The 27,913-nt window shown below is 43.3% G+C and overlaps 1 protein-coding gene across 2 annotated transcripts; it reads left to right on the top strand.

Annotated features, from left to right (window-relative positions):
• The first annotated feature begins 3,118 nt into the window (after positions 1-3,118).
• adgrg1 (adhesion G protein-coupled receptor G1) lies at positions 3,119-25,966 on the top strand. Of its 2 annotated transcripts, none has more exons than XM_056608408.1 (15): positions 3,119-3,614; positions 11,029-11,123; positions 12,262-12,521; positions 12,709-12,913; positions 13,557-13,605; positions 14,902-15,016; positions 17,368-17,490; positions 17,854-17,970; positions 18,383-18,425; positions 18,541-18,647; positions 18,994-19,109; positions 21,746-22,005; positions 22,256-22,355; positions 23,278-23,552; positions 25,704-25,966. In XM_056608408.1, exons 2-15 carry the CDS (start codon positions 11,057-11,059, stop codon positions 25,961-25,963), a joined length of 2,097 nt encoding a protein of 698 aa, XP_056464383.1. In that variant the 5' UTR covers positions 3,119-3,614; positions 11,029-11,056; the 3' UTR covers positions 25,964-25,966. The 2 variants fall into 2 exon arrangements, with proteins under 2 accessions (XP_056464383.1, XP_056464382.1); XM_056608407.1 differs by having other exon boundaries at positions 3,121-3,614; positions 13,554-13,605.
• The last annotated feature ends 1,947 nt before the right edge of the window (positions 25,967-27,913 follow it).

Genomic DNA, 27,913 nt, shown 5'->3' with positions numbered 1-27,913 from the left:
ATCTTTTCACCGCAAGCGTACACACAGCCTGTTCGCCAACCTAAATGACAGAGTAAGTTGTTTGTTAACCCGAACCAACAGAACCCAGATGGGTGTTCCACTCGTCCAGTGCCCCTTTGGACCGGTTGAAGAAACTAGCAATACATCACGTATTTCAAGTGTCGGTCGGCATAAACAACATGGATGACATATTGTCAGTGGAAAATGCATTGTAAGATAGTTTGGCATTCAAATTTATTTGACAAAAATTGAAAGCGAGAAATAAAAAATATTTTCAGACATTTTCAGTTCAGTGAATGTACTGTACATGGTGTTCAAATTACCATTTAGGACACTTAGCCTTGTCTTGAAGCCTTGAAGCCAATCTGATGGGGGTCAAGCAGGTTGTTTTGCTAGGGATAGGAGGATAGTTGGTAAGAGATGGCACGTTCCAGAGTTTTAGAAAGGAATAAAAGAAGAGAAACCGTTCTATAGTTACGGATGTCAGTGGTGCCAAGGGTTGGTTTCGGCCTGAAGTGAGGGAATCGCAGCATGTCCCGGACACACACACACACACACACACACACACACACACACACACACACACACACACACACACACACACACACACACACACACACACACACACACACACACACACACACACACACACACACACACACACACATATAGCAAGATAATCTAGACAAATTATTATAATATTTACTAATTTGAAGGGTAACTGGGACTTTCAAAATACGTAGATTAGAAGATGTTGAACCCCCGTTTAACATCGTGGTCATAGCTCTACAGGAAGTTATTCAATTAGCCGGTGCACTAGGGGTCAAGGACACTTGGGAGTGAGCCAGAGACATGGGGTCTGTTTTGTATGAAATAGGCCTCTAGGACATAAACAACAACCAATATTGTGGCTGATGTAAATGTTTGTTGAGGGGTTATCAGAAGATACAAAAAAGCTACAAAAAACAGACTATTTACAGAGGCCCTTAAATGACTTGGGAGTAAGGGCTCATTAAGACCTAACAGGCATTGCGGCGATTACCGCAAAGGGCGGTGTGGGGACGTCATTTCACGGCCCGTCATGTTGTGACAGTTAACCACCGCCAACATGGCGGCGATCAGTCCCTCGTCCAATCTTCACAGTTGCTCGGCAAACCGCGGTTTGCTACAACGCTAACGTTACATGGTAAACAAGGTTCTTCTTCCCTGGGGCGTCTTCTGGTCTGATCTCCGGCGCTTACGTGAACGGCCTCCGCAGCAGGAAGTAGGGTTGCAGTTTCAGTTTGGATTCTGTTTTCCGAACTTTCTGATCTTTGCGTAGCTGGCCACTGCATCGCCTTTTTCCCCGACCCCATGATGCCCCAACCGCCGCAGCTTCAACACACTAGCCCCCATTGAAATGAATGGCTGAACCGGCGTTTCACCGCCATGCCTGATTTGGTCTGACTGAGCCCAAAGCTAGACACCTTGGGTCTCTTATATATATAAAAGGGCCTCAAGCACTTATAATATTACTACCGATGTCTGTAACCTTACAAGAAGTTATTCAAATGGTCTCTGGGAGGAGGATGTATTTCTCGGGCTGGTGTTTTTAGATAATGTATAGATTCAGACCGATTCAGGCAGGTGCAGAGAAGGATCCTTTTAAAAGATCTCTTTTGCAGCCTCTGAGGTTTTACTGGGCTGCCGTTAACCTGTGAAATCTAACTGGAATGGAAGCTGCAGGCCACAAAAGACGATTTACGGTTGGGTGTTTAAGAAGAGGCAGAGCCCACACTCTTGGCCTTTCAGTTAACACAAAAGCTAGTTTGCCTCAGCTATAGGAAACATATTCAAAGTCCATTTTAATTGTATAGTCTGTAATCCAAGTTACAGCCTGTAACGGTTCACAGGCCCACATTATACAACATCCCTGTCACCCTCAGCCCTCTCACGGGAAAGGAATAACAACCCGAAAACCCAGAGAAGAAACCCAGAGAACAACCCCCTCACCAAGGATGGACGGATGGACGGATACACGTGACGTGGGCACATAGACAGATCTCATCAGATAACAACTCAATTCTATGTGGGGAGTTCCTCTTAGCAGACTCAAAGTGTTAAGATCATTTCAGGATATCAGATAACATAAACCATGAAAAAACCTTGTATTAGTTATAAGTGGTTTATATGACTGGGGCCAGCCAGGCTTTCATCCAACCTCCAGAGTTCCACTCATTCGAAACATCTAAATAATACAAATACTTTATATGGACACGTTCAACTTTCGACAGCCAACATCAGACATAGCATTCACTGCTTTGTTTCCTTGTCTGGAGAGAGATTGCACAGGCAAAAAGTCTCAAAGCTTATCTGAGGAATTTCTCATTTTTATTGTTTCATTCTTTCTCGTTCTAGGTGTGTGTGTGTGTGTGTGTGTGTCTTTCTCTCTGCTGGGTGTAAATCTTCTGGCTTTCATGTTATAGGGAAGTTTATGGAGGCGTGTGTACACATGTCTTTTATATGTGTGTGTGAGTCCGTGCGTGGGTGTGTCTGTGTGTGTACTGGGGGTTGGTGGGATTTTAAAACACCTGCAGCCACCATACAGTTGGGTTTTTATTGCGACACAATTCAACAGACAAATCCTTTTCCAGACAGTAGACACAAAAGAGAGCCGCCAGGTGCCATGCTTCACTCTCTCCCCCATCTCTCACTCACTTTTCACACACACACACACACACACACACACACACACACACACACACACACACACACACACACACACACACACACACACACACACACACACACACACACACACACACACACACACACACACACACACACACACACACTGTGTGTCTGACTAGACTCGTTTAGATAAGCAAACATTGCAGCAGCTCTCCAATGTAAAATCCGTTGAAATGGATCCGTTAATAAACATGGTAGGTATAGTGTCATCATGTTGGTCTAAAAATAATCCTGCAAACATGTAGCCCTCAACTGGATCTCAATTTCAGTCCTATAAGAATATAAAGTTCCTGGCCAAACCACAAACAAAATATCTCATTTGAAGATGTTATTATGATTCATAGTCAATAAAAGGCGAACGAAACCACCGTTTGCATGTCGTGTGGTCCCTCCCCCACTTTCTATTCGACAGATCACCCTGCTGTCACCAGTCCGTCTTTATCATTCGCACCTTACTCCCGTTGACAGCTTTTCCCAAAGGACCGGCTTCGCTTTTTTTTTGTCTTCTGGTGGAATACTCGTCGCTTGGCACTGATCCCCACCACGGCTGTTGTTCCATGATTTTATTACACACGGGAGCCGGGGCGTTATGTTTCTTTGACTGCTTTTAGTGTCTTCGTCTTTTGGTGCGCGGAAAGTCTTGCATTTGGTGTGGGTATTTTTCTTGTCCCGCACGGCTCAGCTCAGCAAAGCCCGCTGAGGGATCGCGCTCGGAGGGCTGGAGTGGGCCACCCTACTATCCTGCCACATCTTCAAGGGTTAAATTCACGATTGTTGGTGAAACTTTACGCAGCTCGGATCAAGCTTACCGCTGGATCTCGACATCACCAAACACACCTTTTGGAAAAGACAAACGACCACTGACTGATTACTTCTAACATAAGGTAGGCCTATGTCGGATGAGAAGGTTGAACTACACGTAATGTACGTTTTTTGGGGTGAACCTGCCAAACGACGAGTTCAGATGAGCCAACGTAAGCCTATTTTAAGATCGCTCTTTGCAAAACTCTTGCTTACGTTCCTATATAACGGCGGAGCGTCCGTATTCCAACAATATTGCTAGTAGGCCTACATACACATGTTTATTATATCCGCTTATTTATTATTGAAAAAAAATCAAGCACCTATTTTTCTTATGGGATCAGCAATATTTCCTTGATTTTTTTTATTTTATTCCTGTTTTTACTACGTCAAAGGTCCTTTGTGCTTCGACTTCATTGTTCATAATGAGAAAAAGAAAGCCCCTGATGGCCAGCAAAACCATGTGACCCACACCTTTAAGACCCACGCCTGGTTGATTTAATGTGTGTGTGTGTGTGTGTGTGTGTGTGTGTGTGTGTGTGTGTGTGTGTGTGTGTGTGTGTGTGTGTGTGTGTGTGTGTGTGTGTGTGTGTGTGTGTGTGTGTGTGTGTGTGTGTGTGTGTGTGCGTGTGTGTATTGTGTTATTGATTTATTCATAGCCCCTGAGGAAAGATTTTCAGCATTCCACCTGCTCCTCCAATTTCCTCACCACAGGCACACACACACACACACACACACACACACACACACACACACACACACACACACACACACACACACACACACACACACACACACACACACACACACACACACACACACACACACACACACACACACACACACAGTAACCCAACATTACTGCCTTTCTTCCCGAATCGTTGTGTACCTAAGGGCTACAGATATGTGTATCAAACATAACATTCCATATCGTCTGTGTAAGAAAGCATCAGACTCAACTTAAAACGGTCACATACAGTCCTGCCCCGGCAAACTGCATACGGTACTCTGGCGAACTTGTGGCTTATTGTCGAAGTGCCGACTGGGGTTTGGGGGAGTCTGCTACTGAAAAGTAAAACTATCCCAACTAGTAAACGCGAAAAGACGGAAGGTTTACGACCCTATGTTTGTTGTGAGTTCACATGATCTCCATGCTAGTGACAGAGCAGTGTATCACCGTCACCACAGCTGCTGCTGTGGCTGGTCGTTCGACTACACACTGTGACAGAGACTGACGGTTTAACCCCATGTGTGTTACCAGTGGCACGTAATTCATCCATTCACACTCAACACAGCGATGACCTTGTGAAGCGGAGGAGACGGGATACAGTGGGCTGTGTGTTCGACTGGTGGTTAAAAAGGGGCGATCCCCGCTCAGAGAGAGACACTTTCTTGTTTCTGGACTGGTGGTTGAGAGGAGCAGGTGTGCGTTTCAGCTTTGATGATGTTGTATTGTTTTAAACAGGGCTTGATTTCAATTTATTCTGTGGTATGAAACAGTAAGCGATTTAAACTTGAAGGAAGCCTTCAGAGATCACTTGGTTTATTAGGTAGGTTTCCCACACTAAATTCCCACGGCACACAGTTTCTTCTTGCTGATCGAGATAACAATTTTTTATCTAAATCTGCAGCAATTGCACTTTCACTTCTGTATAGTGATCAGCATAATTGTTTTTGTGTGGGGGTGTATGTCTGTCTGTATGTATGTGCGTGTGGGCTTTATCAAATCACGGATGTGGGCGAATGGTGGGTTCTGTGTGGGAGTGCGGTTGCATGTTGATGCCCTGTGTGTCTTTAAACTCCCGGCTTAACTAGACGCCGGACTAGCCGGTGACCCCTCACCCCTACTCCAGCTCCCTGTCTCTCCCAATCTAGAGGCGGACAACAAAGAACGGCTTTTGTCACGCTATCCTCGCACATTCTTTCTTTTCACCCTGGTTGGTTACGAAGACGATGGTTTGAAGGGCAAAAAACAAAAAAAACACAACAAGAGAAAACGGTAGCGCACAAGCCACTTCTTCTGTGATATTAATGAGCTTATTAATTAGCTAGCCCAACTAGCTAGTTCAGACATATAGAAAACAGATACTTTAGCTTTGTGCTCTGACAGCATTTTGTGACTGCGTTGGACAGATTGGAACACTTTATGGTCTCGTTCATGACGATATTTTTCGAGACCCTTGCCGTAACTTTTGTGTGTAACCGAAATTCCCAACCTGTGTGAACCAGACCACTCATCGGCAAGTAGCTGTGATGTCACTGAGCAGGTCACATTCTTTATTCATCCCCCTGAGCCTCCTACCGACTCCCTCTCTCTCTCTCGCCCACCCTCTCCCCCCTCTCTGGCGCTCTCCCCTATCTCTCTCTCTGTCACTCTCTCTGTTAATCCCTCTGTTGCTCTTGCTCTCTCTCTCTCTCTCTCTCTCTCTCTCTCTCTCTCTCTCTCTCTCTCTCTCTCTCTCTCTCTCTCTCTCTCTCTCTCTCTCTCTCTCTCTCTCTCTCTCTCTCTGGGTGAACAATATGAATCCCTTTCCCTCTTTTTTTCCTCTCACTATCTCTCTATCTCTCTCTCGGTCTGACTCATCTTGTTTTGGCTGCGTGGCCACCCTTCACCGTGCAATATGCAGTCTACCAACTAGCGTGAACATAGTTTGGTTTTTCTCTGACAGACGCTCAGAGTTAGTCATCCCTTCGTTGCCAATAACCAGACAGCGATGAAGCATCACATTTCCTGGCAAGGAGACCAAGAGAGAGAGAGAGAAACAAACAGGGAATGAATCCATGCCATGGGGGTTGGGTTTAGAGAAGTAAGTATCAACAAGTAAACCGGTTTTCATCTAGATGAGTGTTGGTTTGAGCTGATGATTAGAAATGAACGCACTACAGCATGTACATACACAGAAACTGTCAGGACCAGGGTGAGGCATGGCCAGAGAACATCACTCTGACTGACTCTTGGATGGCAAAGGAGTGCTAATGGCCCGGTCCAAAGTGGTACCCAGATGGGCTCTGACAGCCCTCAATATGCATGCAGTGCTTAGTCACAGTTCTCATTCTGTTCCTTGAAAGGCTGTCCACACACAATGACTGCCTTGGCCCTTCCTACATCCATGTGGAGTCCACTGTGTGACAGCAGCTAATAAAAGAAGCCCACATCCAGATGGCAGAGTCAGCCTTTCACTAGTGGATCCCCTCCTCCCTTGGGCCAAAGGAGCAGGCTGGAAGTGGTGGTGGAGGTGGAGGTTTATTATCTCATGAGGATACAGCTCTATGGACATGAATGACAGATAATCCCAATCACATTCCCCATGAAAAATATATAATGTTCCACATGAAGAAGACATGAACCCAATCCTGTACGACCTGAAGAACATATCAGTCTGGGGTTGAGCAAACCGTTCAGAACCCTCATGTGTGCAGTGCCCCGGTCACACCTTGATGATTTGGATGATGTATCCCAAACTTATAAAAAAAATAGAGAATCGCTGGCATACGCTGGAATAATAAAATATATATATTTTTCCAACTTTGGTGGTAAACATACCGTATTCATAACGAGTTTAACGTTTACATAACGCATTAATAACATCTCATTAATTATAAGATCTATACGCTTGGACGTTGTGATGTTGTAGTCTGCATACCCAACAGCATGGCCCCCAAGCCCTCGTTGAATACTCACCCCAAAGATCTTGGGCTACAACAAGCAAGGTCCTACCTACTACATAGGTGCACCTTCTGATATGATTATTGCTTTATTCATTTAGCATATGTTTCTAGCATACAATGGATTTCTGATATTCAGAAGTCTTTAAAGAGCAGATAGGTGGTAGGTGGGTAGCCTGCGACTTTCTGGGATGGACCCCAGTACCTTTTCAATGGATGTGTGACCAAACAGAAATGAATAGACAAAATGAATGCTGACTTTGCTATTCTATACTATATGGACTACTAGTAGATAGTTAACCAAAAAAGTAGTAATTTTATGGATCATGTTACTTGTCCTAACCCCTTCAGATGGAGCCACTCCATTTGCATGAACAGCTAATGAAGAAGTCCTCCCTTAGTAATGTGATCCTACACTCTCCGCTCTAGGGACAGACAGTTCAGACTAAACAACTCGATGAATGGAGAAAATTCAACCTTCGTTGCGAATCCCGTGACATCCAGGGATGTAGTGTCCTAATCCTGGCTCTCAATGATCACGTGTACGGCAAGGACGTGCACGTGAAGGACAGGGTACTCCACAGGCATTTCACCCAAGAGTTTGGACTGGAGGCCAAGAGTGGGTCCGGGAACACAGGGAAATTCTTTAGCCGTTTCCATTGAAATCCGGACAATGCAAGAGGGTGTGGGGGCGGAGCTGAGAGAAACGGGAGGAGGGAGGAGAGAGAGAGAGGGAAAATATGAGGGCTGAGGTGTAATTACACCTTTACGTTCACACATGCCATTGCATGCAAAGACACCTACCTATACACCTCCCCACAGACACATGTTTTCATTAAAATGTTGTTGTTTATAACTCACTGTTTTGTGCCAACAAAGCAGGAAAAACAGGGATACATGCATCAAATACACACAGACACAGACACACAGACCTCTCTGTCTACATTGTAGTATAATGGAAGTCCCCGGTGTGTGCAGTCGATGTCTAACCTGGGTGGGGACACTCTGGGACTTCAAATCTAGACAATATGGAGCTAAATTGTACGTACTTTCCCTCTTGTTTAGGCTTCAGTCTCCCAGTCGGTGTACATGAAACCTGGTCATCTTCTTTGATTCTTCCCCTCAGAATACCAGATCATGACTTTACATCAAATCATTTGTACATTTTAGGTCTAATATAGCATTAGCAACATACAGTATAATGATCTTTGGGAGGTGTCTTTTTATATTTTTCCCCTTCATTCATACTCCTGCTGTTCTCAGTCACACACACATACTCCCCTCATTCACACACCCATATCCAATAATTCTTCCTACATACTTCCACACATACTTTCTTGCCCCTCCTCCAACCCACTCCCAGCCAGCCACCCCACCCACCGATACATACACCCCCCCATGCACCGACCCTCTCAAATCGTTCTTTCTACATACTTACTCCGCACACCCACCTCCCATACACACACCACATTCATTGGTCATCACACATACTAAAGTGCCTTTTCTTGATAGCTGTTTGGTCCCAAGACTCCGCTCCATTTAATGCTTCATTAATTGTAGTCCATACATTATCAAACTGTTTTTGTGTATTGCTGTCTTGCGACATTGTCCTTTTGTTCTTCAAATAATATCTCATTAATCTTTTCCAATTTTCGAGGGATGGTGCAGATTCTTGCCCTCCACTTCTCAATTTGGTCCCAGATTTCAATTTATTTTCTACAAAACCGAAAGGCATGGATGAGGGAGTCACTTTTTGTGCTACATTTTAAACATTTATCTGGAGTTACTATCAAATTCATGTATTTTATCTCTGCTATAGTATATTCGTGTAATTACTTGGGATTTAATGAATCGTAGGTTTTCATTTGTAGTGACCTTATTTCACAAACATTCCTTCCACCTGCTCTCCGTATCTTTTGTGTCTAAGTCTACATTCCATTTATTATGTATATTTTCTAATGATTGTTCATTGCTTTCAATTTAATAAGGATGCCATATGTAGTCCTTATTAATCTCCTCTTTTTATCCCCTTCCTTTTGAAAAATGTCCCCTATTTCTGTAGCTACTAAACTGTTCCGTATCTTATGGTCCATGTTTGTCTTTTAGTTCCTTATGTAATATTGATACTTGGTTTATGATATCTGCTATTGTCTGGATTCCTAAGGTCTTCCATGTTCCCCAACAAATTTTTGTATTTTGAATCTGGAGAATACAGGAGGAGTCAAACGGCTGTGCTGGGAACATGATACCCAGAGCCACGTTTAACAGGACAGTTGTACATATAAACACAACTGGACCAAAGATGTCTATCATTGTATTTATGTCCACTCCCCCCATCATTGAGCAGTAAAAATAAGTGAACTGTAAAGGCAAGGCAAGGCATCTTCATTTATGTAGCACTTTTCATACACGAGGCGGACTCAAAGTGCTTCACATTGAAACATAGTCATTCAATAAAATGAAGTAATAAAATAAAATAGATACGTAGAAGAAAATAAAGGCAAAGTAAAGAAAATGCATTGTAGAAAGTGCAATGTGAAGGCAATTATGCATTGGAATAGATATGTAGCATATTGTGTAGGAGGCCGGGACTGTACTGTGAATATTTGAACTAAAGTGTAAAGTCACACTTGATTGACATCCCCCCTTCTGCTTGGTACTCATACAGAGAATGAAGGGGAAAAATGTAAGAAACCACAATTTACCGAAAATGATAATATGAAAATAACACATTTCCCAGACACCCCACGTGGAAATACAATTTACCCAATATGAAAATGTGTGTGTGTGTGTGTGTGTGTGTGTGTGTGTGTGAACTATTATTATTTTCAGGAATCATTATCGCGTTTGGAATTGATTTGCTAAAGCAAGATTTAACAAAGACCTTTGGACATTTGGTTGTTTGCTTTGTTTGGAATGGAATCACAAAGTTGAACTAGGTAGCTTCTCTATCCAATTTCTGGTGTTATTTCCACTGTAGCTTTTAGTAGCTCTTCATTTTGTATCTCTTTTTTCGTTTCTCAGTCTCTCTCTTTGCGGTTAACAAGTTCCTCTGTCTGTAGTGTTGTATTATCATGGTTTAACAGGTTCCCTTTACTTGTTTCAAGCATGACACAACTTGATGGCAGCAGTGGCTGAACCAAGGTGCCGTTTTTCTACTTCCCATTTACATGCATTGGTGAGCTTTTCCTAAAGGCCAGTAGTCAGACCCAGGGAAAGACCATGCACTGCATGTAAAGTATCTTAAGTTACCCAAAAGGCTTTGGCGGGGTTTCTGTAAGCTAGAGAAATCTACCAGGAAATGTAGGTTTCAGTTAGGCATAAGAAAGCGTTTTTGCTTGTGTACTGTGTGAGTGTGTGTATGTGTGCCAGTGCTTTGGCTGTCCACTTGGAGGGGAATACTGTTTCCATTGATAAGGCCTTAGAACAAGCCAATGTGTGTATTTTGAGCCTTTGTGTCCGGTTGTAATCTTGATAGGAGAGACTATAGATAGCAATACAGGCCTCGGGGAAACAATGCTATCAGAAAAGGAAAAACGTTGAACCTGTTTTCGCTTGAGTTCTTTATTTTAAAAAGGCTACATGACGCACATTGTAATGAACATGAAGGGAGCACTCATTATTTTCACTAAATAAATCTTGTCCTTCCATTATCCAGCCAGTTTTGAATTTGGTGCGACGGTTCCATATAAATTACAAACATGAAGGGTATGTTTGTTATGCCGCATGAAGCTTGAAATATTGTCTTCATATCTTATCTGGCAGCTTGGTCCAGTACTGGGTCCTGTCCACCTTGCTCCCCCAGTAACCCCCGGCTCGTCTTGTCTCCAGGGGCGACGGTTGGCTTCCTCTGGGTCTCATGGAAACCAGGATGACGGACAGGTCTCTGCTGACGTTGCTCCTGCTGCTGGTGGGCTGCTCAATCGGTGAGACAACCACAACACTACCTCTCTCTCTTCCACTCTCTTGCTCTCTCCCTTCTCTCTCTCCACCCCTCCGTCTCTGTGTGTAAATCCCCCTCCCTTTCTCTCTCCTATATATCTACCTCTGTCTATCTGTTCCCCCACTCTATATATCTATCAGTCTATCCGTCTCATTCTACTCTCTCATGCTTCTCCCTCTCTCTCCCTAGCCCCTCTTTCTGTCTCTCTCTATCTTTCCCAATCCCAGTCTCTATATATCACTCCCCCCCTTTCTCTACAGTTCCATCTACCTGTCTGTCTTATCTTTTTTCTCTCTCGCTACCTCTTTATCTCTCCTTGGCTATCTGCACCCTGTCCCCCATACTCTCTTGCTATCTGTCCATCTCTCTGTCCCCTCTTTCTCACGCTATACCCTTATAAGATAAGATAAGATAGTCCTTTAGTAACCCCCTTTGGGAGAAATTCACAGGTGACCAGTAGTACAGTGGGAAAAGAGAAGTGCGAAAAGTGCGAAAAATATATACAATAAATGTACTCATTTTAAATAAAATTATAGTACAAAACTATTTGAATAAGATAAAATAAACATACTATATACATGTACCTGTCCGTTTGTAGGTGACCTGTGTGTTAAGTAAATAAATAAATATGATGAAATATGAGGTATAATATAAATATAAGTATACATATAAATGTGCCAAATGTGCAGGGTCCCTGAAGTAATTGAAAAATTAATTAAATAAATAACAAATAACAAGTTTAACAATAGTCAGTCCTTAAGTGTGGGGTTTAGTCCTTAATCAGGTCTTATCTATGTCTCTCTATTCTCAGACAGGTCCGCATACTTTCGTCTGTAGTTGTCTAATACACTCAAAGCTCATTGAAAGCAATACTTTCAATAAAGCTAAAGTACCTGCAAACTACCAACCAAAACCATCAGACCTATGCCACCAATGTCCATGCGCCCACATAGTGGGCTAGGATATGCTTTCCCCTCTGGACCTGTCTGAGTCTAGTCTGACTTTGCACTAACCTTTAGTATGTCTGCCGTTCCCCCACTGTAATGAACCTGTTTGCGTTAACCGCGTGCAGTTAGGCGTCATTAACAGCGCACTTATTTTGCGTCTCCTCCATTCGTCAGGCTCCCGCGCAGACGACAAGAACTTCAAGTTCTGTGGCAGCTGGCGCCACGGCAACAACACCCACACACTGAACTACGACCTCTCGCCCGGCTGTAAGAACATCGCCGTGTCGGCCAATGACAGTTCACTGTCGGTGGTCGGACAGATCACCTCTCAGTGCACCAAGTCCGGGTCCAAGTCCTTGAAGATTGACTCGGTAGCTCTGTGGACCGAATTCTGTGTGCACTGGGAACCTCTGAAGGACCACCTCTGGCTGGAGGTATGTGAGGCCACGCTAGAACCTATGATCTGTAACATCATCAGGAATGAGTGCCTGTAATTACTCATTCCTGATGATTAAACTAGTGTGGATGGCGGGAAATAAATCATTAATGTGAGCTTCAGAACTGTCATTCAACTGTCACATCAACACTCAATGTACAATGTACTTCTTTTTTTGACTGTAGCTTCCCGAGCAGAAGCCGCACAAGCAGAAAGTCACCCTATGCGAGCCCTCGTGCACGCAGACCTGCTCGTGCCTAGATCTGTCGCCTGAGGGAGCGAACCGGCCAGGCGGAGTGTACGGCATCGCCAACGGCTCCGTCCGAGGAGACAGTCCCGTGGATAAAGTGCTCACAGCCTACGTCTTCTTGGGAGAACCCATCAACTGCAGTAAGTATCCTGGATGGATATTGATTTCAAAATTGACATCTGCCTGGCTCATTCCCTGTTGGTAGATGAAAAAATATGTTGGACCCTGGATGGATGGACGGAATGATAGGTGACTGGCGGGGCGGTTGGAACTATTTGTAGATAGATAGAAGGGTAGTTGATTGATGGGTGGATGGATGTATGGGGAGCTGAATGAGTGGATGGATGGAAGACTGGGCAGATAGATGGATGGGTCGATGTATTGATGGATGTATGGGTGAATAGATGGATTGGTAGATGGATAGATGTCTCCTATTTAATTGAGGGGGCGGATTTTCCAGTGGCTAGGGCGTTTGACTCCCATCTGAAGGGTTCTGGACTCCAACTCCAATGTCCACAGACTACCTGTAGAGCTCCTTGGGAAGATTCCCTTTTCCTGTTCATCTACCAGGTTGACATGGCTCTCCAAAAAAACTTTTGCTTTGGAAAGCAGCGTCTGTTTAACCACTAAATAGTAAACAGTAATTATGACAATTACAAGACTGTGTGTGTGTGTGGGGGTGGGTGTGTGTGTGTGTGTCGGTCTGTCATTGTAGACATATATGGGAGGAGGATGAAGGGGAGGAACAACATAATAATCACCAGACTTGTTTCTTCTTAGCAGGAGAGGAGCCCTGTGACAACGCCAGCCAGAGATCCAACCAAGTGAAGATGTAATTTACCTTCTCCTTTCTTCTCCATTCTCTCACCACATAAATGTGATCATGACGTGTTATTTCACAGGAACCACTTCCCCCTCCTAAACGTGCTCAGCCGTATGAGACTCAGTGTAATCAAAGCTGGGTAGCTGCGAAGACAGAGGAAGTCTCACAGTTCAAGAATTAACAAAACAACAAAAAGTTCCCACACGTGGTGTACTGTCACAAGCTAGAGTTATGTGTTAGGTGCGTAGGTATGAGCATGACATTTAAAGTGTGAAGCAGAACTTCACGACTTCTGATCTTTTCCGGTCTTGACACGTTCAAATACAAACAAGTTTATTAAAATGTTTGCCTTTTGTAAACCTTCTGACCATACAGTATATAAGGTACAAAACGTTTGGTTTGAATCAGTGGTATAGTCGGTATGTATATAGCAGGTGTATATGCACGTATACACTGTATACCCTCTATGAGAGCTCTGCGATATTTGTGTACAAACTCAAAAAGGATACAAACAATACAAAACAATATCGTTTTGTGACAGAACTTTAATTTCAGCAGGTTGGTTTGCAAATACCGGGTCGAGAAATGTGACACCCAACTGAACAAACGTTGCTGAACATGCAGAGGGGAAGAGGCAGTGCGTAATATGTGTTGATAGGGAGCTTGAGGGTGATGAAGCGTAAGCAAGCGAGTGGTAGGGGGTGACGAGAACGCATGCAGAGCGGAGGGAAGGGTAGGCGTCGAAGGTGTCAATGTGGCTACTTGTGTAGGCTACCAGTAATACGGCTCCCTATTTGAACTGGTAGATCTCGGCAGACTGGTAACTGTAAAAGTTGATCTTGGTTCAAAGACGGTGGGGCACCCCTGGTGTAGGGACCAGGCAACAGCCATACTACTTGTTGGGAACAGACCAGTCAACAAAAATTGTCGTGGCTCACATGCACCGTTCTTAGTCAATCATTTCAGATCATTAACCTGCAGTCGCAGCCACTATTATTGCATAACCTAATCTACATTTCATATCATGACTTTTTCATACCTGATAATTTAATATTCAAATATGATTATATGTTAACTGTTCATTGTACCATGATTTTCTCATTGATATTTTCATCTAGATCAGTATAGCAACTCCAATAAGTGACTGTATATCATCACAATCATTAATTGTGTGTGTGTGTGTGTGTGTGCGTGTGTGTGTGTGTGTGTGTGTGTGTGTGTGTGTGTGTGTGTGTGTGTGTGTGTGTGTGTGTGTGTGTGTGTGTGTGTGTGTGTGTGTGTGTGTGTGTGTGTGTGTGTGTCTAGCACCAAGGGGATCGAGATGGGCTCTCATGTGGTGGGTAATGTGGACCTGCCGAAAACCAACGCCACCGTGGTGGAGATGAAGGAGAACTTCCAGGGCTTTGACTTCAAGGCCCCCGTAAGACACCAAAACACACACACACACACACACACACACACACACACACACACGCACACACACACACACGCACACGCACACGCACACGCACGCACACACACACGCACGCACGCGCACGCACGCACGCACGCACGCACGCACGCACACACACACACACACACACACACACACACACACACACACACACACACACACACACACACACACACACACACACACACACACACACACACATACACAGCTAAAATATATAGAATCCAAAAAAGTTTTATGTATTTTACTAATTTAATTGGTTGACTCATCAGTACCACTTCCTCTTTTAGTTTGGAGAGTACCTTTGAAAAGAAAATGTTCATTGAAAAGGTAACCGCAAAGAGGAACGAATGGCAGAATAGCCCCAAAAACATCAAAACGAAACTGAACAAACCTAAGGAGAGGTTTCCATCCGGGGCAGCAAGCCTGTGTGCAGGGGTGGTGAAGGTTTCACTTGAGCGAGAGGTTTCATGCTTGTGGAAATTACCACCAAAGTTTCAGACCGCGATTACACAGTATACAATATCTATGCAACGCTGACGCACCTCTACAGTGCACTATTGGCTAGGTGGCTGCCAGACATGATGAGAAGTTTACTGGGCTCATCCAGACAAGGACACAGGATGGTTTATTGTAAGAGCTTGTAGACAAAGATGTGGTGCTCAGCCGTCCTCCACACACACAAACGGAGGGACCGTTTCATAACACCCCCCCCATGGTTTGAGGGGGGTGCGATGGAGAAAGTTCAGGAAGAGGGATAGGCACCTCAGGCTTAGGGCTAGCCGGCTCAGGCTTGGGAAAAGGGCTAGGAAGGTCCCGAAGAGGGCTAGGATGGTCATGAACAGGGCTAGGAAGTTCAACAAGAGGATCTGCTAGTTTAGGAACAGGGTTATCCAGCACAGTCTCAGGGCTAGCCTACTGGGGCTCGGGAAAAGGTCTATAAATGTCCGGAACAGGGCTAGTTTGGTCAAGAACAGCGCTAGGAAGGTCAGGAACCGTCATCAGGACATAAAAGAACGTTGTGCTATTATGAAAAAATAATAATCATACAATATATATTTATTTCCACTCCAATGATAAACCTCACCTTTACTCATATCTATTTTCCTGCAAGTAATTGAGTAGAGGTCTACCCCATCATGCCATGGTTTCGCACCATGATGAACGCAGAGCCGACAGAGGTCAGGAAGAAACAACAGTGTACACTGCAGGATTAAATAAATGATCAAATCACCTTACAATGCAGTTGGATGTTAGAAATGATTTAACAGCCACAAGGTTACTTTTGTATGTTTGTGGCACTTTTTTGGACAATAATAACAGAAGTAGACCCATTTACTGCCAGCCAGTGGGACGACGTCCATCTCATCGGCTCTTCCGAATGAAACACACATCAAAAAGAGAATGTCATTAATTATTTGAAAACACTTTGTACACTCTCCACTGTGCTCTCTTCTAAACAATACAACGCGGCGTGGGAGTGTTCGCTTATTTGCGCGACACTGACCGAACTGGTGGAGGAAAGAGTGAGGCTGACCATGTCCTAGAGATGCGCATCTACATCCTCATTGGTGGTTGCGATGATTCTCTGTTTATGTGATTTGACTCATTGTCAAAATGTTGGATTTGAAGGCCCTCTTCATATCTCAAATTCCATTTAGGCTACTGTGTGTGTAAAAGGATGATACCATCAAGGACTTGAAATGAAAAAGCTTCATGAGTTCTGGGAAACCTTGTTAGCAAACACCTGACAGTGGCTTTGAGACCACCAGAAGTTGGGCGTTGTCTGAAGACACGACATCCTCTGAGAACGCTAGATCTGTCATTTTCCCATGCAAACCTCAAACTGAGTCTGTTATTCTATAACATTTCTTAAATCAGCCATAGGCAAAATAGTCAAATGAATCAAGATAGATTAGAAATTGTCCAACGAAAGCATGTATTGGCCATGTTTGCGATATTTTGTAATTTTTCCAATTCTTTCTATTGCATGCTGTGCGCATGGTCACAGCCTGTGCAAAAATGCACTCCTGATTTTTTCATATTTTAAAGCCAAGCACAAATTGATGATTCCCCCGGTTCACCCACAGATATTTTTTTTCACGCAACATTGATAACGAGGCCCTTTAAAAAGAAATACAAATAAACATAAGGATCTGGTAGGAGCAGTTTGGGGATCGAAACCAGAACCTCCTGAGAGTCAAACGCTCTGACTACTGAACATCTCAGTCCACACGGTGCTGTTCATGGCTCATCAGTGTGTCATCCTCCTCCTACGGTCACATGAAGGTAACGCTGTCTGTCTCTCTGTCCTCGAGGCCCCCGACGGTGCGGACCCAGAGACGCTCCCCTCCATCCACCTCCCCGCCTCTCTGAAACCAGCCTCCGGGAAGACAGCCAAGCTGGTGTGCACCTTCTTCAGAAACAAGACTCTGTTCCAGGTACAGCCCATGGCCTTCTGTCAGAGAACATGACCTGGTTGTTCCTTTAAGAGGGAGTAGGACAGGGGGCATGTCTGTACAGGACTCTAGTGATCTGGAACTTTTTGGTATTTCCTGAGAATGTAAAAGCTCAGGCGTGGAGCCAAAAGATAAAATACCTATTGTACCCGCACACTGAACCCACAAATATTTTGTTTGTTTGTAAATAATTGCAGGTTAATTACGTCTGTGTGTGTCTGTGTGTGTGTGTGTGTGTGTGTGTGTGTGTGTGTGTGTGTGTGTGTGTGTGTGTGTGTGTGTGTGTGTGTGTGTGTGTGTGTGTGTGTGTGTGTGTGTGTGTGTGTGTGTGTGTGTGTGTGTTAGGAGCCGAAGAGGGATGTGAAAATACTGGAGGATGTGGTGGGAATTACCGTTGAGAATGAAGTCATCGCTAATCTGAGCGAACGCATCAGGATTGGTTTCCACCACGAAGACTTAAATGTAAGTGAATGTGTGGGTACATGTGTGCATCCACATAGGGATCAGTATATCTCTACAGTTTTTAAATGTCAGCTTGCCTTTAAGTATGAATTTGTGACAATAAATCTGTTAACAAGGCCTCTGTCATGCACCACTATTTTCAAATATAAGTGATTAATCACCGCGATAAAACATAAAAATAAAACATTAAAACATTGCAGAAGAGTTTGACCATTTGTTGTCAAGGCTCTCCATGTGCGTTCTCCATTGGTCCAAATAAGACCAATGCTGTGAATGGTTCAAACTCTTCTGCAATGTGATATTGTGTTTGATGCAGATCGCAGTTTAATAATACTTACTTTTTTTTCTAGCCTGAAGATATTTTCACCTTCAACCAATGCATTTTGAATCCCAATATTCTTTCCATTTTCAGAAAACCCATTCACGAAAATGTGTCTCGTGGGACACCAAGACAGGTGTGTATCAAATCGTAACCATAGAAACCCTCTCCATTAAGCTCCATGACCTCATGCCTGCCTGTATACACCATGTGCCGCCTCGGTCTTTCATACAAACCCTGTGTTGCTGTAGATCCACAGAAGGTCAACTGGAAGGAGGATGGATGTGTTACAGTACACATGGGAGCCAAGAAAACAGAGTGCCAATGCAACCATCTGACATACTTCACCATAATGGTGGTAGGTTGTCTTGGAGACAGCATGCATCTTTGTCTTTATCATTGTGTGTCTTGAAGGGGGGCAGATCAAGTCACTTCATCAAGCATATATGGTCAATATAGCAAAATTGACCATATTGACCATCTCGCTGTGTACATGATCCAGCTTATTACACGGCTACTTACTCAGGAAAGTAATAATTAAACTAAAAATATAACAACAAAAGATCATTTGGATTTCCAAATCAGATTGGATCCAACAATTATTTGACAATTTTAAAAATGTGGTCTTTTAAACACACAGACAGACAGACGGATAACCCTGATGAGATGTAATTGTTGAGCAAAATCTTTTTGGGCTCTTCCAGCGACTGGAGAGTCGAACTGTGCCCCACCTGCTGGCCCTGACAGTCATTACATCCTTGGGCAACGCCGTGTCCACCATCAGCTGTGTTGCCCTCATCATCTTCCTCTGCAACAAACGGTATTGCCTCCATCCACGGCTCTACACCAACCTTTTTCCCAAACAGTATTTTTCCCATGTGCTCCCAAAGGAAACATGTAGAAGTACACAAAGACATTTATTTGGAAAAATGTTTGAGTAAAATAGTTTATCAATAAGCAATTGAAAACATAGCATTTATACTGCTTGTGCGACAAACACACACACACACACACACACACACACACACACACACACACACACGCACACACGCACACACGCACACACGCACACACGCACACACGCACACACGCATACACGCATACACGCATACACACATACATACATACATACATACATGCATACATAAATACATACATACATACATACATACATACATACATACATACATACATACATACATACATACATACATACATGCATACATGCATACATACATACTTACATACATGCACACACCTCAAGGTTTTAAAATCTAATATTTAAGGATATAGCCTGACTGCGCCCACACCCTGACTACTTCCACCCAGGGAGGTAAGAATTGTCTGTGCAGCGTGAGAGTGTGTGAAGTGTCAGAGTTGGCTGCACACACACACACACGCAAACACACACACACACACACACACACACGCACGCGCACGCACACACACACACACACACACACACACACACACACACACACACACACACACACACACACACACACACACACACACACACACACACACACACACACACAGGAGCAAGTTTAAATACCACATGAAAAGGCCGAATGAAGAGAAACCCATGGGTGGGGTGCCAAGGTGTCTGTGGTTAGTGTTTGAGGTTTGTGTTTGGTGAGTGACTCATCATTAGGGTTGGATGATATTAGAAATAGAATTTTCCTATAATTTTTTCAACGTATAACATTCGTTCACCACTAATGTCTCTTAAAAGCAGTAATAACATTTTAATAGTTTTTAACCATTCAGCGAACAAAAGGCAACAGGCTGATTATCATGTAGGGGGCCACTTAATGACATGCAGAACCGTCATTTCTACTCCTCATTCACATATAAGGTCATTTACATTTCTTACAGAAAAAATACTACCTCAGGGGTAGTATTATTCAGGAGATTTTCAGGGTATAAATGTCAGGATATGTTGTTCACACATGTGTGCGTGAGCATTTGATTACATTATAAAATTAGTCAATTTATAGTAACAGGGGTAATAGTTCATGGAAAGTGTAGTATACTATGCATGCAAATCAATTATTAAATACTTTTTACTGTTATTCAGGGCTGAAAAGTGCATTGACATTTTAAAATGCAAGCAACTACTATTGGTTAGTTGAAAAATAATAATCATCATTGTGATTAAAAATCTCTCCCAGTGTCCTGGGCCCAGTGTCCCGATAACGATGGATCTTCGCTCGTACGATCATTCTCACGATGGATCTTGCGAACCAAATTTCTTTGGAGCGTTTCCCGAAACTCCTCTTAACATGATCGCTTATTCGCTGCACTCACGACGTTCGTAGGATTGTACATGTCCACTGACACGGTGCTGAAACAGGCTATGACGCAGGGGGAGACGCAGGAATGTCGCAGGAAAATGGGGTTAAAAAGGGTTAAAATATCTCCCCATCAAGGCCAACTGCAGAGTAGCCTACGAAAACAATAGAGTGCAATAATATGAATGATAAAAAAAATAAAGATATTAAATCACAATTGATTAGGCCTAGGCCGACATATATATCAGTCCTAATCCTAAAAGCAATGTGCATACATTTTTCCACGGCATTTCCCCCCCTGAAATAATTCCATATTACAAAAATCCAAAATAGCTTGTGTGACAACTACATTTATCTTAATGTGCTGATTTCTGAAACACACTTTGCGCAGCAAAGCGCCGACTTTATCTGATTCCGCGTAAGGTTCCATTGATTGGCACATACTCTCTAGTCTAGAATATTACATTTCGGCTGCACGTGTATTATTGGAATTTGAAATTGCTGCAATGAACTATGTTTTGTTGACTTCTAACATGTCTCTATCTTTGCTGTTTAAATCTGACAGTAATCTACGAGTAATATATCGGCAGTAGCCACTGTTTTTGGTTGCGAAATTGCGCCAGCTGGGCATTCCGTGGTATTGGATGTGTATTAATGAAAGGTGGAATTCTACAGTTGGTGTTTTTCTTTACTTGCACACGTGCTCATGAACTATTTCTCTGGTTCCTACATGTCTATTTTTAGGTCCAACAGTAGAGCCCTAATTTGTGTTGATATCAATTCAGACTAATTATAAGATTAATGTTATAATAATTCTTCATAATGCAGAGATTTTTGAATTATATAATGTCATTAATATGATCAATGCCAAAACAATCTGTTTACCTAATACAATTATGTTATGCTCTCTCTCTGTTGTCTATCTCTCTCTCCCGCTCCCCTTTGTCTGTTGCTATCTCTGTCCCTTTACTTCTCTGTCTCTGACTCTGCATCTCTCTCTCTCTCCCTCTCTCTCTCTCTCTCTCTCTCTCTCTCTCTCTCTCTCTCTCTCTCTCTCTCACTCTCTCTCCCTCCCTCTCTCCCTCTCCCTCTCCCCTCTCCTCTCTCTCTCTCTCTCTCCCTCTCCCTCTCCCTCTCCATTTCCCTCCCTCCGTCTCTCCAGGAGAGCGAAGGAGCAGTCTTCCCCGGTCCACCTGGGTTTAGCCGTGTCGCTCTTCCTCCTCAACCTGCTCTTCTTCTTCACGGGGACTCTGGCCAACGTGGGAGGGGAGGGGCTCTGCCGCTGGGTGGGGCCGGGGCTCCACTATGCCCTGCTCAGCTCCTTCACCTGGATGGCCATAGAGGTGTTCTACACCTTCTGGATGGTCTACATGGTGTTTAGCCCCTCCCCCACGGCCTACTTCTGGTACCTGATAGGCTTTGGTGAGTCACATGTTTGTCTGTAGTAACGTTTCCATTGAGTTGCAGCTTTGCACGTTATGCTGCAGTGAGTAGAAAAGGTCAAGTGTGGAAATGTACCCATTTTCTTTTAAACATAGTTCTCTTTCTGAATATTTTCTGAAGTAGATGGTAACATGGCTACCTCGTAGCTCATTTTTAGGAGATGTATTTCGATAGAGGTTAAATAAGTATCTGAGTACAAACTGTAACAGTGTTTCAACGTGTTTCTCAGCTCTACCAGCTCTTCCAGTCCTCATCCTTGTAGCCATAGGAAACATTTACGGTATAATGGAGGTGGTGCCCAGCGATGATCCCTCCAACCCCTACTTGATGTAAGTACGTGTGTGTGTGTGTGTGTGTGTGTGTGTGTGTGTGTGTGTGTGTGTGTGTGTGTGTGTGTGTGTGTGTGTGTGTGTGTGTGTGTGTGTGTGTGTGTGTGTGTCTGTGTGTGTGTGTGTGGGGGTTTGTGCATGTAGACTCAAAAGTCGAGATAAACACCACCCAGGTTTCATTGCAAAAGCAGGAAAAACAAGACATTATCCTGCGACCTGTCCTGGCAATTCCTTTATGAGATATTGCGTCTGGGACAGAGGAGACTTAGAAGAAGCGGGTTATTTTCTTTTTGTAGAAAATAACCTTTTAAATGTATGCATCCAACAGTCTCCTCTATAGCAGAGTGTCCAACAACAGTTTCACTGAGGCTTTAAAACACAGTTCCACCCCCTCCCCGCAATGCAACTGTCCTTATATCATAGGTGGGAGATGTTTAACTGAAGCACAGAGGCCCCTGTGTTGTTTCCAGTACTCTCTGTAAGTCTGTGGTCGGCAGTTGGGACCGGGAGTCAGGACCGGCAGCCAGGGACAGAAGATACTGGCCGTTGTCTAATTCACTCCAGGCCAAATGGGAAAGCATACAGTGGGGCTAAATAACACAACATGAACATAAAAATCGGGAAAAACCAACAACGTATAGATTACAAACCCCAAGCAGCCCAATCAAAATATCACCAGTTGCATCACTATATCCCATCATCGAATGAAATCACTGTTCCTACTTTGATACCCTATTTATTCCTAGCAGATTGTTCGATATGAAGTCTCACTCGCAGTGAATTCATAAATGAGAAGGTTGGGTTAGGCTTCTTGCTCAAGTATGCTTTCTGGTAGACGGTGGACAAGGGGGTTCAAACCCAGAGCTTTCTGTCTCAGAGTCAAGGCGCCCTCTGGACTAAACCCTTGTACCTCCCCCTCCAGGTGTTGGATGAGGAACACCCCACAGGCCCTGCTGGCCCACTACCTGATCAACATCAGCATGCTGGTGGGCCTGGTGTCCTCAGGCCTGCTCATGCTCTTCCTGGTCTACTGGAAGATCCGCACCCGGAACGAGTGGAGGCACAAGAAAGTGGCCTTCCTCAGCATCTGGGGGCTCAGCTGTCTTTTCGGGACCACCTGGGGCCTGGGCTTCCTGGACTTTGGACCCCTCAGTACCTTCGTCCTCTTCCTGTCCTGCATCCTCAACTCGTTTCAAGGTGAGCAGCAGATCTGTCAGTGTCTCTCTCTGTCTCTGAGATGGTCATTATGCTCAACGTCGTTGGGGCAATTGTTATCATTGCATTAGGTATTTAATATTGAAAGATATCAGTTAAGTTAAAATAATATATATTATTTCACAACATTTTACCTTATGAATATATATATTTCAGCAATCTTTTCATGCATATTCTGACAAATTGAAGGTGGTCAATAGTCTTTTTCTCAGTGACCCTGTATTCTTCATTTGTTTTAGAGTTGTTAGATTGTCTATGTTAGTAAGTATCGATAGCCACATTTCTACACCAGAAACAACCTCAGAAACCATTCTCTTGATATTTGAGTTGGTTTGTTTGAAGAGCCTATTTTTTTAGTGACTCCTGGCATGAACTCCTGGCAGACAAGGTCTGCAGTTGTGTACTGTGCTTTGACACTGTTTTCAGCCTGCCGTTGTGTAGTGTGCTTTGACAACATTTCAGCCTTCTGTTGTGTAGTGGGCTTTGCCACAGACTTTCAGTCTGCTGTGGTGTAGTGTGCTTTGACGGTTTCTGCCTTCTGTTGTCCAGTATGCTTTGACACAGACTTTCAGCCTGCAGTTGGTGGTATCAGTTCGAAAGAATTGCCTTGCTATCCAGGCCTTAGCGCTTATCAGAGTATAGCATGTATCCTTTACGGTCATTGTGCTCCGTCCTATCTTAAGTGTGGATCCTATTGGGACCACACAGTTCTTCATTTAAAAATATATTAACGTCATTGGTTTTAATATTGATGTGTCAAACTGGATTTGCCTAAATAGGATATACAACATGCATGACTTATTATTAAGCAAGTATTTACAGTTAAAAGTACTTCATGGATGTGTCATCAATATGATAATGTGTTATCTTACACATTATAACTTTATATATTAATTTAAACAAGCAAACCATGGTGGTGTACAAATATTTTATATATTTCTTAGCATATGTAAAGTCTTGGACATAATGATACATTATCATTGTCCTATTGTTGGAGGACTAACAGCCACCTGAGACCTCGTCAAATGCAGTCTAGGGTCAAAGGGCAGCTTGTTGCCTATTGCACACTTAAGGCAAAAGTCATGATTCATGAGTTAATGTATCCGGTATAATAATTAATGATGTCTGGTTTATGGTTTAGGATTAACTTCTCCATAATGAGGATTATGAGTAAATGTTTGACATTGCCCCTTCCTCTTCCAAATCAATACAGCCTAAAAATTAGCAGTAAAGACATCCCCTCCCTAAAGCAAGCTAACCTGGTTGTTCTAGTGGGTTCCCTGGTGGTGGTCACTACAGGGTAGTTTCAATAGTGTAGCATATTGTTATGGGGAAGTAGAGCAGGTGGACCCAAATACTCAACACAGAGACACTGACACAGAGAGGGATTGAAAAGGTGTTTTACTGAGGGCAACAAATCAGTAGAGGCGGGGAACGGAGCGAGGGGCTTGATGGCAGGCGGGTAGTCGGACAGGTGAGGGTTCAAAAACAGGCGGGTCGTCGGACAGGTGAGTGTTAGGCAACAGGCAGATTGTCGTACAGGTGAGGGTTCAGCAACAGGCGGGTAGTCCGGCAGGTGAGGGTTAGGCAACAGGCAGGTAGTCGGACGGGTGAGGTTTCGAAAACAGGCGGGTAGTCGGACAGGTGAGGGTTTGAAAACAGGCGGGTAGTCGGACAGGTGAGGGTTCAGCAACAGGCGGGTCGGCAGAATGAACAGAGGGATAAGACCGTTTAGGGTAAGAACCCTATAACCAACAATCTTGACACATGGAAGGGCCAGGGACGAAGTACTGACTGTTAAGTATAAACAATGATACAACGATGATGTGTGCTGATGAAGATTGTCGGCAGGTGCATGGAGCCAGGTAAATGGATGGATGACGTAGGATGAGAGACACTGACCCCCACTAGGTGGCAGCAGTGGACTGCGGGACACACTTTTATTTTTTTGGACTTGCATTTAAAATGATTCTAGTCATATTAGGTATCTATATATGTTTTATGTTTACCCTTTACTCCCTTTTTTTTATCTCTTTGATTTCTACCACTGGGCTGTACTTAGTACCCATGTGCACCTCCCGTCTGAGATGAATGCAGTCTGATCCCTGATTCCCATGTGCTTAACCCCTGCAGGGTTCTTCCTGATGCTGCGCTTCTACGTGCTGGGCTGGGTGAAGAGGCGTGAAGAGGGAGACTCGACCCTGGGAAGTAGCAGCCTGACCGGCTCTGCCAGGCAGCAGATGCTACAAGTCCAGGAGAACAGTAGCAAGAGAAGCCAGAGGCCTCACCACTTCACTGGAGACGAAAGGACAAATAGGGGACAAGACCTGTGGTTCAACGACGCATGGGCCTTTGTATCGCCGTGCATGTCAATGTGGTTAGAGGTGGTATAAAAATTTTGCAGTGGTGTTGTTGGTTCGCACGCTAGAGGCGTGAGACCTTGGAGGCTTTCAGTTCCTGTGTATCTACTCATCTGTCATTTTTGTTTCTGGTCTAAATTCATTGTGATTGTTAAAAGTGTTTCCATGTCACCTTTAGTTTGAGATTCTACGCATACAGAGTTAAGGTATCAAACTCTGGCGCTGTTATTTCTACTGGTGGCGAGCGGGAGAAGCCACCTCTGTGTTGTATTCCAGGAAGTATCTCGTAGGCAAATGAAGAGGCGGTCTGGTCTGACGAGGGGCTGAGGCGGCCGGCTCCTTCTTGGCCGCCATTCAACAGTGCAGGACTGGGGCCTGTACTTCAAACAAACTTTATCAGAACTGGGTTGAGTCTAGTTCATAAAGTTTAAAGTGGATTTATTTTTATTATTATTATTTTTAAACTGTTTTATGGATATGAAAGAGATTCAACTGAATTTTTTCAGGGTAATACTCCAAAGGTGTGATATTTTTCATCTTCTTAAAGACAAGCTGTGTTATTTCAACCTCTGATAAGCTTTTTTGTGTATTTCCTTTCTGTTTTTGTGATTCATAAGACTTGATTTTATGCTTGAAGCAGCACTTTAGCGTCGTGATGTCCCCTAGCACCTTTTCATTCTCACTCTCTGGGACTTTGGATTGGCAAGTTTCTGCCGACACTGAGCTGATTCCGTCAATTACAGTACATTTCAAGTATAGAATAATACTGTTGAATCAAATCAATCATTTCCTTTTTTATTTACGCTGTATATTTTTAACACATTTTCCATAACTGATGATTTTTATACTTGTTTTTATATTTGTAATGTTGTCCACATATTTGTGTTTTTTTAGATAATCTACTGTACATTGAGTGACTATTTATTAATTCAGTCATTTTCTATATCGTGTGATTTCTCCATCCACCTTGTCTGTATTTTATTTTAGATATATTAATACAAAGCCTTATCTGATGGATTCTTAATCTGTTAATATTGAAGAAGCCCTAACAGGACCCAACATTCTAGAACTATACTGCCTTACAAAGGCCAACCGCTGTAACTACAATTGCGGGCAAAGTGTAGTTATGAATCTAAATTATCTTGCTATCTATGTTTGATTTAGTGACAAATTATCTTGGTTCAATTTTACTATTTTTTAAGGATAAAAAATTGGAAGAAATGGCTGGAACTACAAAAAAAATACAAAACCCAGAATGCAGAATCTGCAACAATGAAGATACTGCGTGCGGACTGCCGTGGTTTTCTGTTCATCAGTCAAAGAGATGAAGATGTTTGTACAAGATTAAAATGATGATGAAAAGGAGGAACCCTGTGGGCCTAAGTAATCTTAGGATAACTCGATGAGGTTGATAGTCCATCAAAATAATATATTTTTTTTTCCATCGACTTTTTAATCTCATTATCGTTATCTTTAATACATAGGCCTATACATCTAAATAAAATAATAAGAGACAAATTATTCCAGTAAATGTATTTTTTTGTTGTTGGAAAAAAAACAACTGTGATTTTCCACCGCACTTCCCATTCCATTATTTTTTTAGGGATCAAATTCCTCTTTGGATCATTGTTTATTAATACAATTTCCACTAATCTGCTTACGAAACAAATGGCTGGACAGTCATAAAACTTTGAAGCCATTTGTCTCAGTTTCGCTTAGTGTTTCAATATTGACACCCTAATAGTTCGCCTTTAGGGCAGTATGGACCAGCATGTCTTCACTGTGAAGGGGTTAAGTGATCCTGGGATGTTGGCACTTCTTTAGCGATTCTTTAGGATATCTCATTAATAGGCCAATGGCTTGTTTTGTGAATGTGTGGGCTTATTAACATGGTGCTTTGATAAAATAAATTCCTTATGGTGGTTGCGTAATACCAGTCTTTGTCCGTGTGTTTTCACTGTGAGTGGTTTGTGTTGCTGCTGT

This window comes from Gadus chalcogrammus, chromosome 14 (genome assembly GCF_026213295.1).
Source record: "Gadus chalcogrammus isolate NIFS_2021 chromosome 14, NIFS_Gcha_1.0, whole genome shotgun sequence".
NCBI lineage: Eukaryota > Metazoa > Chordata > Actinopteri > Gadiformes > Gadidae > Gadus > Gadus chalcogrammus.
The sequence above is the reverse complement of the archived record's forward strand: the minus strand, read 5'-3'. Positions and strand labels throughout refer to the sequence as shown.